Genomic DNA, 20000 nt, shown 5'->3' with positions numbered 1-20000 from the left:
CCCCTCTCACCTGCTCACCCACTCACCAGTAAGCTCCAGCTGCAGGAAGCCCGGTCCACTGCCGCCATCCCCTCTGGCATGCTGAGGAGGAGGAGGGGCGTGGTGGTGAGGAGGGGTGAGCGCCAGGGTGAGCGAGACGCTGCTGATGGTGAGTCTCAGCTGAGCGAGCACCACGTCCCTCTGGGTGAACGAGTCGCAGGTCGTGGGGTCGCTCATCACTCCCATCAGCTCCTCCTCCTCCTCTACATCAACAACAACATCAACAACAACATCAACAACATCAACAACAACAACATCAACAACATCAACATCAACAACATCAACAACATCACTCCCATCAGCTCCTCCTCCTCCTCTACATCAACAACAACATCAACAACAACATCAACAACAACATCATCACTCCCATCAGCTCGTCCTCCTCCTCTACATCAACAACAACATCATCAACATCAACAACATCAACAACAACATCAACAACATCAACAACAACAACATCAACAACAACAACATCATCAACAACATCAACAACAACAACATCAACAACAACAACATCATCACTCCCATCAGCTCCTCCTCCTCCTCTACATCAACAACAACATCAACAACAACATCAACAACAACAACAACATCACCAACAACAACATCATGAACATCAACAACATCAAAAACAACATCAACAACATCACTCCCATCAGCTCCTCCTCCTCTACATCAACAACAACAACATCATCAACAACATCAACAACATCAACAACAACACCAACATCAACAACATCAGCTCCTCCTCTACATCAACAACAACCACAACAACAACATCAACAACATCAACAACATCACTCCCATCAGCTCCTCCTCCTCCTCTACATCAACAACAACAACATCATCAACAACATCAACAACAACATCAACATCACTCCCATCAGCTCCTCCACCTCCTCTACATCAACAACAACAACATCATCAACAACAACAACAACATCAACATCACTCCCATCAGCTCCTCCTCCTCCTCTACATCAACAACAACATCAACAACAACAACATCATCACTCCCATCAGCTCGTCCTCCTCCTCTACATCAACAACAACATCATCAACATCAACAACAACATCAACAACATCAACAACAACAACATCAACAACAACATCATCAACAACATCAACAACAACAACAACATCATCACTCCCATCAGCTCCTCCTCTACATCAACAACAACATCAACAACAACATCAACAACAACAACATCACCAACAACAACATCATGAACATCAACAACATCAAAAACAACATCAACAACATCACTCCCATCAGCTCCTCCTCCTCTACATCAACAACAACAACATCATCAACAACATCAACAACAACACCAACATCAACAACATCAGCTCCTCCTCTACATCAACAACCACAACAACAACAACATCAACAACATCAACAACATCACTCCCATCAGCTCCTCCTCCTCCTCTACATCAACAACAACAACATCATCAACAACATCAACAACAACATCAACATCACTCCCATCAGCTCCTCCACCTCCTCTACATCAACAACAACATCATCAACAACAACAACAACATCAACATCACTCCCATCAGCTCCTCCACCTCCTCTACATCAACAACAACATCATCAACAACAACAACATCAACATCACTCCCATCAGCTCCTCCACCTCCTCTACATCAACAACAACAACATCATCAACAACAACAACAACATCAACATCACTCCCATCAGCTCCTCCACCTCCTCTACATCAACAACAACAACATCAACAACAACATCATCACTCCCATCAGCTCCTCCTCTACATCAACAACAACATCAACAACATCAACAACAACATCAACAACAACATCATCACTCCCATCAGCTCCTCCTCTACATCAACAACAACAACAACAACATCAACAACATCAACATCACCAACATCAACAACATCACCAACATCAACAACATCATCAACAACATCAACGTCAACAACATCAACAACATCAACAACATCACTCCCATCAGCTCCTCCTCTACATCAACAACAACATCATCAACAACATCAACAACAACAACAACATCAACAACATCACTCCCATCAGCTCCTCCTCTACATCAACAACATCAACAACATCAACAATAACATCAACAACATCAACAACAACATCAACAACATCAACAACATCACCACCATCACAACCATCACTCCAATCAGCTCCTCCTCCTCCTCTCCATCAACAACAACATCAACAACATCAACATCATCATCAACAACATCAACAACATCACCACCATCACCACTATCACAACATCCACAACATCAACATTACAACCATCACCAACATCACCACCATCACAACCAACATCAACATCACAACCATCACCAACATCACCACCATCACAACCATCACAACCATCACCAACATCCACAATATCAACAACATCACCACCATCACCAACATCCACAACATCAACATCACCACCATCACAACCATAACAACCATCACAACCATCACCAACATCCACAACATCAACATCACCACCAACATCACCACCATCACCACCATCACAACCATCACCACCATCACCACCATCACCAACATCAACATTACAACCATCACCAACATCACCACCATCACAACCATCACCACCATCACCAACATCACCACCATCACCAACATCCACAACATCAACATCACCACCATCACCACCATCACCACCATCACCACCATCACAACCATCACCAACATCACCACCATCACAACCATCACAACCATCACAACCATCACCACCATCACAACCATCACCACCATCCACAACATCACCACCATCACAACCATCACCAACATCCACAACATCAACATCACCACCATCACCAACATCACCACCATCACAACCATCACCAACATCCACAACATCAACACCACCATCACTAACATCCACAACATCAACATCACCACCATCACCAACATCACCAACATCACCACCATCACCAACATCACCACCATCACAACCATCACCACCATCCACAACATCAACAACATCACCACCACCACCGTTGACCCGGCCACGGTGAACCCTCACCACCACCACCACCGTTGACCCGGCCACGGTGAACTCTCACCACCACCACCGTTGACCTGGCCACGGTGAACTCTCACCACCACCACCACCACCGTTGACCCGGCCACGGTGAACCCTCACCACCACCACCACCGTTCACCCGGCCACGGTGAACCCTCACCACCACCACCACCACCGTTGACCCGGCCACGATGAACCCTCACCACCACCACCACCACCGTTCACCCGGCTACGGTGAACCCTCACCACCACCACCACCACCACCACCGTTGACCCGGCCACGGTGAACCCTCACCTGGACCAATCTCCCTCAGCTTGGCACTGCCCTCCAGTTGACTTGGCACAAAGTCCTTAGCGGCGGCGGCGGCGGTGGTTCCAGCGTCGGCGTTTCCACCGGCGGATTCACCGCTCGCTTCCTCGGCGTACCAGCCGGACCAGCCAGGGAACCACGAGCGGAGGTAGGCGAGATACCCGGCGCCGGTAACGTCACCGCTACCGGGACCAGCAGCGGTAGCGGTGGGGTCCCGGTGAGTCGCACCGTGTCCAGGGTCCACAGCCTGGGTCACGGGGAGGAGGAGAGGATCGGTGTGTGTGTGTGTGTCTGTGTGTGTGTCTGTGTGTTTGTGTGTGTCTGTGTGTGTGTGTCTGTGTCTGTGTGTGTGTCTGTGTGTGTGTGTGTATGTGTGTGTGTGTCTGTGTGTGTGTGTCTGTGTGTGTGTGTGTGTGTCTGTGTGTGTGTCTGTGTCTGTGTGTGTGTCTGTGTGTGTCTGTGTGTGTGTCTGTGTGTGTGTCTGTGTGTGTGTGTGTTGTTACTCGACAGTCGTCTGCTCCTGCTGTTGTTTGTTGTTGTTTGTTGGTGATGTTTGTTGTTGATGTTGATGTTTGTGAATCTCACCTCCAGCGGGAGCTGCTCCCTCTTCAGCCGCCCCCTCACAGCCTCCCTCAGCGCCAAAACTTCCTCAAACGACAGCTCAAACTCCACACGCTCCATCAGCGCCTGACGCACACACACACACACACAGTCACACACACACACAGTCACACACACACACAGTCACACACACACACACAGTCACACACACACACACACAGTCACACACAGTCACACACACACAGTCACACACACACAGTCACACACACACACACAGTCACACACACACAGTCACACACACACAGTCACACACACACAGTCACACACACACACAGTCACACACACACAGTCACACACACACAGTCACACACACACACAGTCACACACACACAGTCACACACACACAGTCACACAGTCACACACACACACACAGTCACACACACACACACAGTCACACACACACAGTCACACACACACAGTCACACACACACAGTCACACACACACACAGTCACACACACACAGTCACACACACACAGTCACACACACACACAGTCACACACACACACAGTCACACAACAACAACAACCGCCATTCGCCACTAAGTGGCGGTGACGTCACCACGACGCTTGTGCCAGGCTATGTGCACCCTGAGGCCACGTGAAGTGTCGAACGCCCGCTGGCAGGAGGTCACGGGGCAGACCCAGGTGCCACGGGTCGACTGACTGAGATGACTGGCTGATGCACCACCTGTGCCCCCTACTGTGCCAACCTGCTGTGCTTTAGCCACCCGGCGCTCCGCTCGCTGTTGTGAGCGTCGCTCCTCCGCCCTCCGTTGTTGTTGGAGGGCGACTGCCTCCAACTGCCCAGTAGCATCCTTCACGAGCCTCCTCCACAGAGGCCGATCTTGACACCGCTGGTACCAGTCATCGGCAAGTCCACTCAGCTCCACGTCCTCCTGTACCACGTCACTCCATCTCTTCTCTAGCCCGTGCCGCGCCCGCTTAGCCCCCTCAATCCGGCCAAACAAAAGCTGTTTCGGCATGCGGTGGCTGGGCATGCGGGCTACATGACCCAGCCATCGCAGCCTTGCCTGCCGGAGGAGCTCACCGATGGGACCCTGCCCAGATCTTTCAAGGATTTGTGAGCTCCTCACACAATCCAGTCTGGTTAAACCCAGGATGGATCGTAGGCAGGCCAGCCTAAATGTTTCTAACCGGCGAAGATGTTCCATTAGGGGGGTCCACGTTTCGCAAGCGTAGAGAAGGGAGGGAATGACCGTGGCCGAGAAGACCTGAATCTTAGTGCGGAGCGACAGACCAGGTAGCTTCCACACAGCGATTACGCAACCGATGAAAAGATATTTCCGCTCGACTGATTCGGAGTGAGACCTCTGCTGTTAAACTGGAGCCAGTCATAAGCACACTGCACACACACACACAGTCACACACACACACAGTCACACACACACACACAGTCACACACACACACAGTCACACACACACAGTCACACACACACACAGTCACACACACACACAGTCACACACACACAGTCACACACACACACAGTCACACACACACACAGTCACACACACACACAGTCACACACACACACAGTCACACACACACACACAGTCACACACACACACAGTCACACACACACAGTCACACACACACAGTCACACACACACACAGTCACACACACACAGTCACACACACACAGTCACACACACACACAGTCACACACACACACAGTCACACACACACACAGTCACACACACACAGTCACACACACACAGTCACACACACACAGTCACACACACACACAGTCACACACACACAGTCACACACACACAGTCACACACACACACAGTCACACACACACACAGTCACACACACACACAGTCACACACACAGTCACACACACACACAGTCACACACACACACACAGTCACACACACACAGTCACACACACACACAGTCACACACACACACAGTCACACACACACAGTCACACACACACAGTCACACACACACAGTCACACACACACACACAGTCACACACACACAGTCACACGCACACACACAGTCACACACACACACAGTCACACACACACACAGTCACACACACACAGTCACACACACACAGTCACACACACACAGTCACACACACACACAGTCACACACACACAGTCACACACACACAGTCACACACACACACAGTCACACACACACACAGTCACACACACACACAGTCACACACACACAGTCACACACACACACACACACAGTCACACACACACACAGTCACACACACACAGTCACACACACACAGTCACACACACACACAGTCACACACACACACAGTCACACACACACACAGTCACACACACACAGTCACACACACACACAGTCACACACACACACAGTCACACACACAGTCACACACACACACAGTCACACACACACACAGTCACACACACACAGTCACACACACACAGTCACACACACACACAGTCACACACACACACACACAGTCACACACACACAGTCACACACACACACACAGTCACACACACACACAGTCACACACACACAGTCACACACACACAGTCACACACACACAGTCACACACACACACAGTCACACACACACAGTCACACACACACAGTCACACACACACACAGTCACACACACAGTCACACACACACACAGTCACACACACACAGTCACACACACACACACAGTCACACACACACACAGTCACACACACACAGTCACACACACACACAGTCACACACACACACAGTCACACACACACACAGTCACACACACACAGTCACACACACACACAGTCACACACACACACAGTCACACACACACACAGTCACACACACACACACAGTCACACACACAGTCACACACACACACAGTCACACACACACACAGTCACACACACACACAGTCACACACACACACAGTCACACACACACACAGTCACACACACACACAGTCACACACACACAGTCACACACACACAGTCACACACACAGTCACACACACACAGTCACACACACACACAGTCACACACACACACAGTCACACACACACACAGTCACACACACACACAGTCACACACACACACAGTCACACACACACACAGTCACACACACACACAGTCACACACACACACAGTCACACACACACACAGTCACACACACACAGTCACACACACACACAGTCACACACACACACAGTCACACACACACAGTCACACACACAGTCACACACACACACACAGTCACACACACACACACAGTCACACACACACACAGTCACACACACACACAGTCACACACACACACACACAGTCACACACACAGTCACACACACACACAGTCACACACACACACAGTCACACACACACACAGTCACACACACACACAGTCACACACACACACAGTCACACACACACACAGTCACACACACACACAGTCACACACACACACAGTCACACACACACACAGTCACACACACAGTCACACACACACAGTCTCACACACACACAGTCACACACACACACAGTCACACACACACACACAGTCACACACACACACACAGTCACACACACACACAGTCACACACACACACAGTCACACACACACACAGTCACACACACACACAGTCACACACACACACAGTCACACACACACAGTCACACACACACAGTCACACACACACACAGTCACACACACACAGTCACACACACACACAGTCACACACACACAGTCACACACACACACAGTCACACACACACACAGTCACACACACCACACAGTCACACACACACACAGTCACACACACACACACACAGTCACACACACACAGTCACACACACACAGTCACACACACACAGTCACACACACACACACAGTCACACACACACAGTCACACACACACAGTCACACACACACAGTCACACACACACAGTCACACACACACAGTCACACACACACAGTCACACACACACAGTCACACACACACAGTCACACACACACAGTCACACACACACAGTCGCACACACACACAGTCACACACACACAGTCACACACACACACAGTCACACACACACAGTCACACACACACAGTCACACACACACAGTCACACACAGTCACACACACACAGTCACACACACACACACACAGTCACACACACACAGTCACACACACACACACACAGTCACACACACACAGTCACACACACACACAGTCACACACACACAGTCACACACACACACACAGTCACACACACACAGTCACACACACACAGTCACACACACACACACAGTCACACACACACAGTCACACACACACAGTCACACACACACAGTCACACACAGTCACACACACACAGTCGCACACACACACAGTCACACACACACAGTCACACACACACAGTCACACACACACAGTCACACACACACAGTCACACACACACAGTTACACACACACACACAGTCACACACACACAGAGAGACACACACACCACGCAGAGAGAGACACACACAGACACACACACACGTACGCTCAGGCACGCACACGCACACTCACCCACCCACCCACCCACCACCCACCCACTCACCCACCCACTCACCCACCCACTCACCCACCCACTCACCCACCCACCCACTCACCCACCCACCCACTCACCCACTCACCCCCACCCACCCACTCACCCACTCACCCACCCACCACCCACCCACTCACCCACCCACCCACTCACCCACCCACTCCCCACTCACCCACCCACTCACCCACCCACCCACTCACCACCCACTCACCCACTCACTCACCCACCCACCCACTCACCCACCCACTCACCCACCCACCCACTCACTCACCCACTCACTCACCCACTCACCCACTCACCCACCACCCACTCACCCACCCACTCACTCACCCACTCCTCACCCACCCACTCACTCACTCACCCACCCACTCACTCACCCACCCACTCACCACCCACCCACTCACCCACCCACCCACTCACCCACTCACCCACCACCCACTCACCCACCACCCACCCACCCACCCACTCACTCACCCACCCACCCACTCAGCCACCCACTCAGCCACCCACTCACCCACCCACTCACCCACCCACTCACCCACCCACTCACCCACCCACCCACCACGCACCCACTCACCCACCCACTCACCCACCACCCACCCACCCCACTCACTCACCCACTCACCCACCCACTCACTCACCCACTCACTCACCCACTCACCCACCCACCCACTCACCCACCCACCCACTCACCCACCCACCCACCCACACCCCACCCACCCACTCACCCACCCACTCACCCACCCATTCACCCACCCACCCACCACCCACCCACCCACTCACCCAGCTCACACCCACCCACCCACCCACTCACCCACCCACTCACCCACCCACTCACCCACCCACCCACTCACTCACCCACTCACCACCCACTCACTCACCCACTCACCCACTCACCCACCCGCCCACTCACTCACCCACTCACCCACCCACTCACTCACCCACCCACTCACTCACCCACCCACTCACCCACCCACCCACCCACTCACCCCACCCCCTCTCCCCACCCACCTCACCTCACCACCCACTCACTCCCCACTCACCACCACTCACCCACTCACCCATCTCACCCACCCACCCACCCACTCCACTCACCCACTCACCCACCCACTCACTCACCCACTCACCCACCCACCCACTCACCCACCCACCCACCCACTCACTCACCCACCACCCACCCACCCACCCACTCACTCACCCACTCACTCACCCACCCCACTCACCCACCCATCCACCCACTCACCCACTCACTCATCCACCCACTCACCCACCCACCACCCACCCCTCACCCACTCACCCACCCACTCACTCACTCACCCACTCACTCACCCACTCACCCACCACCCACTCACTCACCCACCCACTTACTCACCCACTCACTCACCCACTCACTCACTCACCCACTCACCCACTCACTCACCCACCCACTCACTCACTCACCCACCCACTCACTCACTCACTCACCACCCACTCACCCACCCACTCACCCACCCACCCACTCACTCACCCACCCACCCACCCACCCACTCACTCACCCACTCACTCACTCACCCCACCCACCCACTCCCACCCACTCACCCACCCACCCACTCACTCACCCACTCACTCACTCACCCACTCACCACCTCACCACTCACCAACTCACCCACCCACCCACTCACCCACTCACCCACCCACTCACTCACCCACTCACCCACTCACTCACTCACCCACCCACTCACCCACTCACCCCACCAACTCACCCACCCACTCACCCACTCACCCACTCACTCACCCACCCACCCACCCACTCACCCACCCACCCACTCACCCACCCACCCACCCACTCACCCACCCACCCACCCATCCCCACTCACCCACCCACCCACTCACTCACTCACCCACTCACCCACCCACCCACTCACTCACCCACTCACTCACCCACTCACCCACTCACCCACTCACCAACTCACCCACCCACCCACTCACCCACTCACCCACCCACTCACTCACCCACTCACCCACTCACTCACTCACCCACTCACTCACTCACCCACTCACTCACTCACCCACCCACTCACTCACTCACTCACCACCCACTCACCCACCCACTCACCCACCCACCCACTCACTCACTCACTCACCCACCCACCCACCCACCCACTCACTCACCCACTCACTCACTCACCCACCCACTCACCCACACCCACCCACTCACCCACCCACACCCACCCACTCACCCACCCACCCACCCACCCACTCACCAACTTACCCACCAACTCACCCACCCACTCACCCACCCACCCACTCACTCACCCACCCACTCACTCACCCACTCACCCACTCACTCACCCACCCACTCACCCACTCACCCACCAACTCACCCACCCACTCACCCACACTCACCCACTCACTCACCCACCCACCCACTCACTCACTCACCCACCCACTCACTCACTCACTCACCACCCACTCACCCACCCACCCACTCACCCACCCACCCACTCACTCACTCACCCACCCACCCACCCACTCACCCACCCACCCACTCACCCACCCACTCACCCACCCACCCACTCACTCACCCACTCACTCACTCACCCACTCACTCACCCACCCACTCACTCACCCACTCACTCACCCACCCACCCACTCACTCACCCACTCACTCACCCACCCACTCACCCACTCACTCACCCACTCACCCACCACCCACTCACTCACCCACCCACTCACTCACCCACTCACTCACCCACTCACTCACTCACCCACTCACCCACTCACTCACTCACCCACTCACTCACTCACCCACCCACTCACTCACTCACCCACCCACCACCCACTCACCCACTCACCCACCCACCCACTCACCCACCCACCCACCCACCACCCACCCACCCACCACCCTACCTGCTGCACCACCGCTAGTGGAGGGCCTTGCTGAACCAGCCGCCTGTACGCTGCTGCATAGGCCACGGCATCGCGAGCTCTCCGCAGGGCGACGGCGAGTGAGCCACGCTGATGATGCTGCTGCTGATGCTGCTGCTGATGCTGCTGCTGCTGCTGATGATGCTGCTGATGATGCTGAGTCCGGCAGCGGTCGGGGTCGGAGGGGCGGCTCAGACGATAGCCGTGGCAGCGACAGGCGTAGCACCACCAGGCCACCGGGCTGCCAGCAGCAGCAGCAGCAGCATCAGCAGCAGCATCATCAGCAGCAGCAGCAGCATCAACATCATCATCAGCACCATCATCATCAGCAGTACCATCATCATCAGCAGCAACACCATCATCAGCAGCACCATCATCATCAGCAGTACCATCATCATCAGCAGCAACACCATCATCAGCAGCACCATCATCATCAGCAGTACCATCATCATCAGCAGCAACACCATCATCAGCAGCACCATCATCATCAGCAGTACCATCATCATCAGCAGCAACACCATCATCATCAGCACCATCATCATCAGCAGTACCATCATCATCAGCAGCAACACCATCATCAGCAGCACCATCATCATCAGCAGTACCATCATCATCAGCAGCAACACCATCATCAGCAGCATCAACATCATCAGCAGCACCATCATCAGCAGCAGCACCATCATCATCAGCAGCAACACCATCATCAGCAGCATCAACATCATCAGCAGCACCATCATCATCATCAGCAGCACCATCATCACACAGCAGCACCATCAGTATCGTCATCATCAGCAGCAGCAGCAACACGCACACACAAGCAGAGACACGGAGAGAAATGGAGAGAGATGGAGAGAGATGGAGAGATAGCATCGTCAGTGTCCGGGATGGAACCCACGACCTCCTGCGTACCAGGCGAGGTAGTGAACATCTCCTAGCCACTGTGGTGTCAGGGTTGGGATTAAACCCACGACCTCCTGCGTACCAGGTGAGGTAGTTAACATCTCCTAGCCACTGTGGTGTCAGGGTTGGGATCGAACCCACGACCTCCTGCGTACCAGGCGAGGTAGTTAACATCTCCTAGCCACTGTGGTGTCAGGCTCCGGGATGGAACCCACGACCTCCTGTGTACCAGGCGAGGTAGTTAACATCTCCTAGCCACTGTGGTGTCAGGGTCCGGGATGGAACCCACGACCTCCTGTGTACCAGGCGAGGTAGTTAACATCTCCTAGCCACCGTGGTGTCAGGGTCCGGGATGGAACCCACGACCTCCTGCGTACCAGGCGAGGTAGTTAACATCTCCTAGCCACTGTGGTGTCAGGCTCCGGGATGGAACCCACGACCTCCTGTGTACCAGGCGAGGTAGTTAACATCTCCTAGCCACTGTGGTGTCAGGGTCCGGGATGGAACCCACGACCTCCTGTGTACCAGGCGAGGTAGTTAACATCTCCTAGCCACCGTGGTGTCAGGGTCCGGGATGGAACCCACGACCTCCTGCGTACCAGGCGAGGTAGTTAACATCTCATAGCCGGAGGGCGTCCGTGCCAGGCTAGGTGCACGCAAGCGCCCCACCTCGTCGCGACGGAGCAGCGTGGCCTCCAGCGGCGAAACTTGCGACGTCGGCTCCTCATCTTCACCTCGTCGGCCAGCCCAACCAAGTTTCTGTACTGCGTCTGGATCACACAGCACACACACACAGTACGTACACACACACAGTACACACACAGTACTTACACACACACACAGTACTTACACACACAGTACACACACACACAGTACACACACACACAGTACGTACACACACACACAGTACTTACACACACACAGTACTTACACACACACAGTACTACACACACACACACAGTATGTACACACACACACATAGTACTTACACACACACACACAGTACTTACACACACACAGTACTTACACACACACAATACTTACACACACACACACAGTACGTACACACACACACACACAGTACTTACACACACACACAGTACGTACACACACACACAGTACGTACACACACAGTATGTACACACACACACAGTACGTACACACACACAGTGCGTACACACACACAGTACGTACACACACACAGTACGTACACACACACACAGTACTTACACACACACAGTACTTACACACACACACACAGTACTTACACACACACACAGTACTTACACTCACACACACAGTACACACACAGTACACACACACAGTACTTACACTCACACACACAGTACACACACACACAGTACTTACACACACACACACAGTACTTACACACACACACACAGTATTTACACACACACACACAGTACGTACACACACACACACACAGTACGTACACACACACACAGTACGTACACACACACACAGTACTTACACACACACAGTACTTACACACACACACACAGTACTTACACACACACACAGTACTTACACTCACACACACAGTACACACACAGTACACACACACAGTACGTACACACACACACAGTACTTACACACACACAGTACGTACACACACACACAGTACTTACACACACACACAGTACGTACACACACACACAGTACACACATAGTACTTACACACACACACACAGTACGTACACACACACAGTACGTACACACACAGTACTTACACACACACACAGTACTTACACACACACACAGTACTTACACACACACACAGTACGTACACACACAGTACTTACACACACACACAGTACGTACACACACACACACAGTACTTACACACACACACACAGTACGTACACACACACACAGTACTTACACACACACAGTACGTACACACACACACAGTACTTACACACACACACACAGTACGTACACACACACAGTACGTACACACACACACAGTACTTACACACACACAGTACTTACACACACACACACAGTACGTACACACACACACACAGTACTTACACACACACACAGTACACACACACACACAGTACGTACACACACACACAGTACTTACACACACACACACAGTACGTACACACACACACACAGTACGTACACACACACACAGTACACACACACACACAGTACTTACACACACACAGTACGTACACACACACACAGTACGTACACACACACACACAGTACGTACACACACACACACACAGTACTTACACACACACACACAGTACGTACACACACACACACACACAGTACTTACACACACACACAGTACGTACACACACACACACAGTACTTACACACACACACAGTACTTACACACACACACACAGTACGTACACACACAGTACTTATACACACACACACACACAGTACTTACACACACACACAGTACGTACACACACACACACACAGTACTTACACACACACACACAGTACGTACACACACACAGTACGTACACACACACAGTACGTACACACACACACAGTACGTACACACACACACAGTACTTACACACAGACACAGTACTTACACACACAGTACGTACACACACACACAGTACGTACACACACAGTACGTACACACACACACACAGTGCGTACACACACAGTACGTACACACACACACAGTACGTACACACACACACAGTACTTACACACACACACAGTACTTACACACACACACACAGTACTTACACACACACACACAGTACACACACACAGTACTTACACACACACACAGTACTTACACACACACACACAGTACTTACACACACACACACAGTACACACACACACACACAGTACGTACACACACACAGTACACACACACACACACAGTACACACACACACACAGTACACACAAACACAGTACTTACACACACACACACAGTACGTACACACACACACACAGTACGTACACACACACACAGTACGTACACACACACACAGTACTTATACACACACAGTACGTACACACACACACAGTACGTACACACACACACAGTACGTACACACACACAGTACTTATACACACACACACACACACAGTACGTACACACACACACAGTACTTATACACACACACACAGTACTTACACACACACACAGTACTTACACACACACACAGTACTTACACACACACACAGTACGTACACACACACACACAGTACGTACACACACACACAGTACGTACACACACACACAGTACTTACACACAGACACAGTACTTACACACACAGTACGTACACACACAGTACGTACACACACACACACAGTGCGTACACACACAGTACGTACACACACACAGTACGTACACACACACACACAGTACTTACACACACACACAGTACTTACACACACACACAGTACTTACACACACACACACAGTACACACACACAGTACTTACACACACACACAGTACTTACACACACACACACAGTACTTACACACACACACAGTACACACACACACACAGTACGTACACACACACACACAGTACACACACACACACAGTACACACACACACAGTACACACACACACAGTACTTACACACACACACACACAGTACGTACACACACACAGTACGTACACACACACACAGTACGTACACACACACAGTACGTACACACACACACAGTACGTACACACACACACAGTACGTACACACACACACAGTACGTACACACACACAGTACTTATACACACACACACACACAGTACGTACACACACACACACAGTACTTATACACACACACACACAGTACTTACACACACACACAGTACTTACACACACACACAGTACTTACACACACACACAGTACTTACACACACACACAGTACTTACACACACACACACAGTACTTACACATACACACACAGTACGTACACACACACACAGTACGTACACACACACACACAGTACGTACACACACAGTACTTATGCACACACACACACAGTACGTACACACACACACACAGTACGTACACACACACACACACAGTACTTACACACACACAGTACTTACACACACAGTACGTACACACACACACAGTACGTACACACACACACACAGTATTTACACACACACAGTACTTACACACACACAGTACACACACACACACAGTACACACACACACACAGTACGTACACACACACAGTACGTACACACACACACAGTACACACACACACAGTACGTACACACACACAGTACACACACACAGTACACACACACAGTACTCACACACACACACACAGTACTTACACACACACACAGTACGTACACACACACACAGTACTTACACACACACACAGTACACACACAGTACTTACACACACAGTACGTACACACACACACAGTCATAATAAAGGTTTTTTGGTTAGATGGCGTTATTTATAAATGTGTCGTAGCCCTCCACCACCCGACACGGCCAATCAGCAAATAAAGTGTCACATTGACAAAAGACAAAAATAGTTCACTACTTTAGCCCACCGGTGTGTTGAAGAGTGAATCCACAACATTTACAGAAAGAGTTGTACGACGTTTCGTTGGTAAATACATCCAGCATCATCGGGCAATTCGCCAGAATGGCTCACTCACCCACTCACTCACTCACTCACCCACTCACTCACCCACCCACCCACTCACTCACCCACCCACCCACTCACCCACCCACCCACTCACTCACCCACCCACTCACCCACCCACCCACCCACCCACTCACCCACCCACCCACCCACTCACTCACCCACCCACCCACCCACTCACCCACTCACCCACCCACTCACTCACTCACCCACTCACCCACTCACACACTCAGTCACTCACTCACCCACCCACCCACTCACTCACCCACTCACTCACTCACCCACTCACTCACCCACTCACCCACCCACCCACTCACTCACTCACCCACCCACCCACCCACTCACCCACTCACCCACCCACTCACCAACCCACTCACCCACCCACCCACCCACTCACTCACCCACTCACTCACCCACTCACTCACCCACCCACTCACCCACTCACCCACTCACCCACCCACCCACCCACCCACTCACCCACCCACTCACTCACCCACTCACCCACACACTCACCCACCCACCCACCCAGCCGGGGTGAGCGTTGACGCTCACCTGGGTGAGCGTGAGCTGCACGCTGTCGGTGAGGAAGTGACACTGCAGGCGCGGAGAGTCTCTGGATCGCAGCGGTAGCACTGAGCGGTTGCGAGCGACCCTCACCTCGGCGCTCACCGGGGACAGCAGCCACACACGGCCCGCTGGTGAGCGGGAGGTGAGCGTCATGGCCTGCTACACTCACCAGCACACACACACAGAGAGAGAGACGGGAGTGGGTGGGTGGGTGGGTGGGTGAGTGGGTGGGTGGGTGGGTGAGTGGGTGGGTGGGTGGGTGAGTGAGTGAGTGAGTGGGTGAGTGAGTGGGTGGGTGGGTGAGTGAGTGAGTGGGTGAGTGGGTCGGTGGGTGAGTGGGTGGGTGAGTGAGTGGGTGGGTGAGTGGGTGGGTGGGTGGGTGAGTGAGTGGGTGAGTGAGTGGGTGGGTGGGTGAGTGGTTGGGTGAGTGGGTGGGTGGGTGGGTGAGTGGGTGGGTGGGTGGGTGAGTGGGTGAGTGGGTGAGTGGGTGGGTGAGTGGGTGGGTGGGTGAGTGGGTGGGTGGGTGGGTCGGTGGGTGGGTGGGTGGGTGAGTGAGTGAGTGTGTGAGTGAGTGAGTAAGTGTGTGAGTGAGTGTATGGGTGAGTGAGTGAGTGGGTGGGTGGGTGCGTGGGTGGGTCGGTGAGTGGGTGAGTGGGTGGGTGGGTCGGTGGGTGGGTGGGTGAGTGGGTGGGTGAGTGAGTGAGTGTGTGAGTGAGTAAGTGGGTGTGTGAGTAAGTGAGTGAGAGTATGGGTGTGTGAGTGAGCATATGAGTGAGTAAGTGTGTGAGTGAGTGAGTGTGTGGGTGTGTGAGTGAGAGTATGGGTGTGTGAGTGAGTGAGTGTGTGAGTGAGTGTGTGAGTGAGTGTATGGGTGAGTAAGTGTGTGAGTGAGTGAGTGAGTGTGTGAGTGAGTATATGGGTGAGTGAGTAAGTGTGTGAGTGAGTGAGTAAGTGTGTGAGTGAGTGTATGGGTGAGTGAGTAAGTGTGTGAGTGAGTGAGTGTGTGAGTGAGTGTGTGAGTGAGTATATGGGTGAGTGAGTAAGTGTGTGAGTGAGTGAGTAAGTGTGTGAGTGAGTGAGTAAGTGTGTGAGTGAGTGAGTGTGTGAGTGTGTGAGTGAGTGTATGGGTGAGTAAGTGAGTGTGTGAGTGAGTGTATGGGTGAGTGAGTAAGTGTGTGAGTGAGTGAGTGTGTGAGTGAGTGTGTGAGTGAGTATATGGGTGAGTGAGTAAGTGAGTAAGTGTATGGGTGAGTAAGTGAGTGAGTAAGTGTGTGAGTGAGTGTGTGAGTAAGTGAGTGAGTGAGTGTATGGGTGTGTGTGTGAGTGAGTGTATGGGTGAGTGTGTGAGTGAGTGAGTGTATGGGTGAGTGTGTGTGTGAGTGAGTGTATGGGTGAGTGTGTGAGTGAGTGTATGGGTGAGTGAGTGAGTAAGTGAGTGAGTGAGTGTGTGAGTGAGTGAGTGTGTGAGTGTGTGAGTGAGTGTATGGGTGAGTAAGTGAGTGTGTGAGTGTGTGAGTGAGTGTATGGGTGAGTGAGTGAGTGTGTGAGTGAGTGAGTAAGTGTCTGAGTGAGTGAGTGTGAGTAAGTGTGTGAGTGAGTGAGTGTGTGAGTGTGTGAGTAAGTGTGTGAGTGAGTGAGTGTATGGGTGAGTGTATGGGTGAGTAACCTGTAGCTGAGAGGCAGAGAGATTGGAGCTCTGTGCAGCGTCATCCTCCCAGTAGAGACCCAGGTCGCTCACACACAGAGACTTGTGAGTAAGGTCACCCGCCTACAAAAGACACACACAGACACACACACACAGACACACACACAGACACACACAGACACACACACAGACACACACACACAGACACACACAGAGACTTGTGAGTAAGGTCACCCGCCTACAAAAGACACACACAGACACACACACACAGACACACACACAGACACACACACAGAGACTTGTGAGTAAGGTCACCCGCCTACAAAAGACACACACAGACACACACACACAGACACACACACAGACACACACAGACACACACACAGACACACACACACAGACACACACAGAGACTTGTGAGTAAGGTCACCCGCCTACAAAAGACACACACAGACACACACACACAGACACACACACAGACACACACACAGAGACTTGTGAGTAAGGTCACCCGCCTACAAAAGACACACACAGACACACACACACAGACACACACACAGACACACACACACAGAGACTTGTGAGTAAGGTCACCCGCCTACAAAAGACACACACACACAGACACACACACACAGACACACACACACAGAGACTTGTGAGTAAGGTCACCCGCCTACAAAAGACACACACAGACACACACACACACACAGACACACACACACAGACACACACAGAGAGACTTGTGAGTAAGGT

The 20000-nt window shown here is 52.5% G+C and overlaps 1 protein-coding gene across 2 annotated transcripts in view; it reads right to left on the bottom strand.

The window, feature by feature from the left end:
- The window catches only part of LOC116958792 (uncharacterized), a 95408-nt gene that overhangs the window by 54413 nt on the left and 20995 nt on the right, over positions 1 to 20000 (bottom strand). For both annotated transcript variants that reach the window (XM_076057662.1, XM_076057661.1), the window contains 7 exons: positions 19269 to 19370; positions 17588 to 17761; positions 13061 to 13161; positions 11474 to 11732; positions 3981 to 4082; positions 3381 to 3642; positions 27 to 242 (listed from right to left, as the gene is read on the bottom strand). In XM_076057662.1, coding sequence (XP_075913777.1) covers positions 27 to 242; positions 3381 to 3642; positions 3981 to 4082; positions 11474 to 11732; positions 13061 to 13161; positions 17588 to 17761; positions 19269 to 19370 — 1216 coding nt within the window. The remainder of the gene's footprint in view (positions 1 to 26; positions 243 to 3380; positions 3643 to 3980; positions 4083 to 11473; positions 11733 to 13060; positions 13162 to 17587; positions 17762 to 19268; positions 19371 to 20000) is intronic.

Source organism: Petromyzon marinus, chromosome 83, assembly GCF_048934315.1.
Source record: "Petromyzon marinus isolate PM22_M1 ecotype Great Lakes invasive population chromosome 83, UKy_Petmar_22M1.pri1.0, whole genome shotgun sequence".
Classification (NCBI taxonomy): Eukaryota; Metazoa; Chordata; class Hyperoartia; order Petromyzontiformes; family Petromyzontidae; genus Petromyzon; species Petromyzon marinus.
This window is presented reverse-complemented; position numbering and strand designations above follow the sequence as displayed.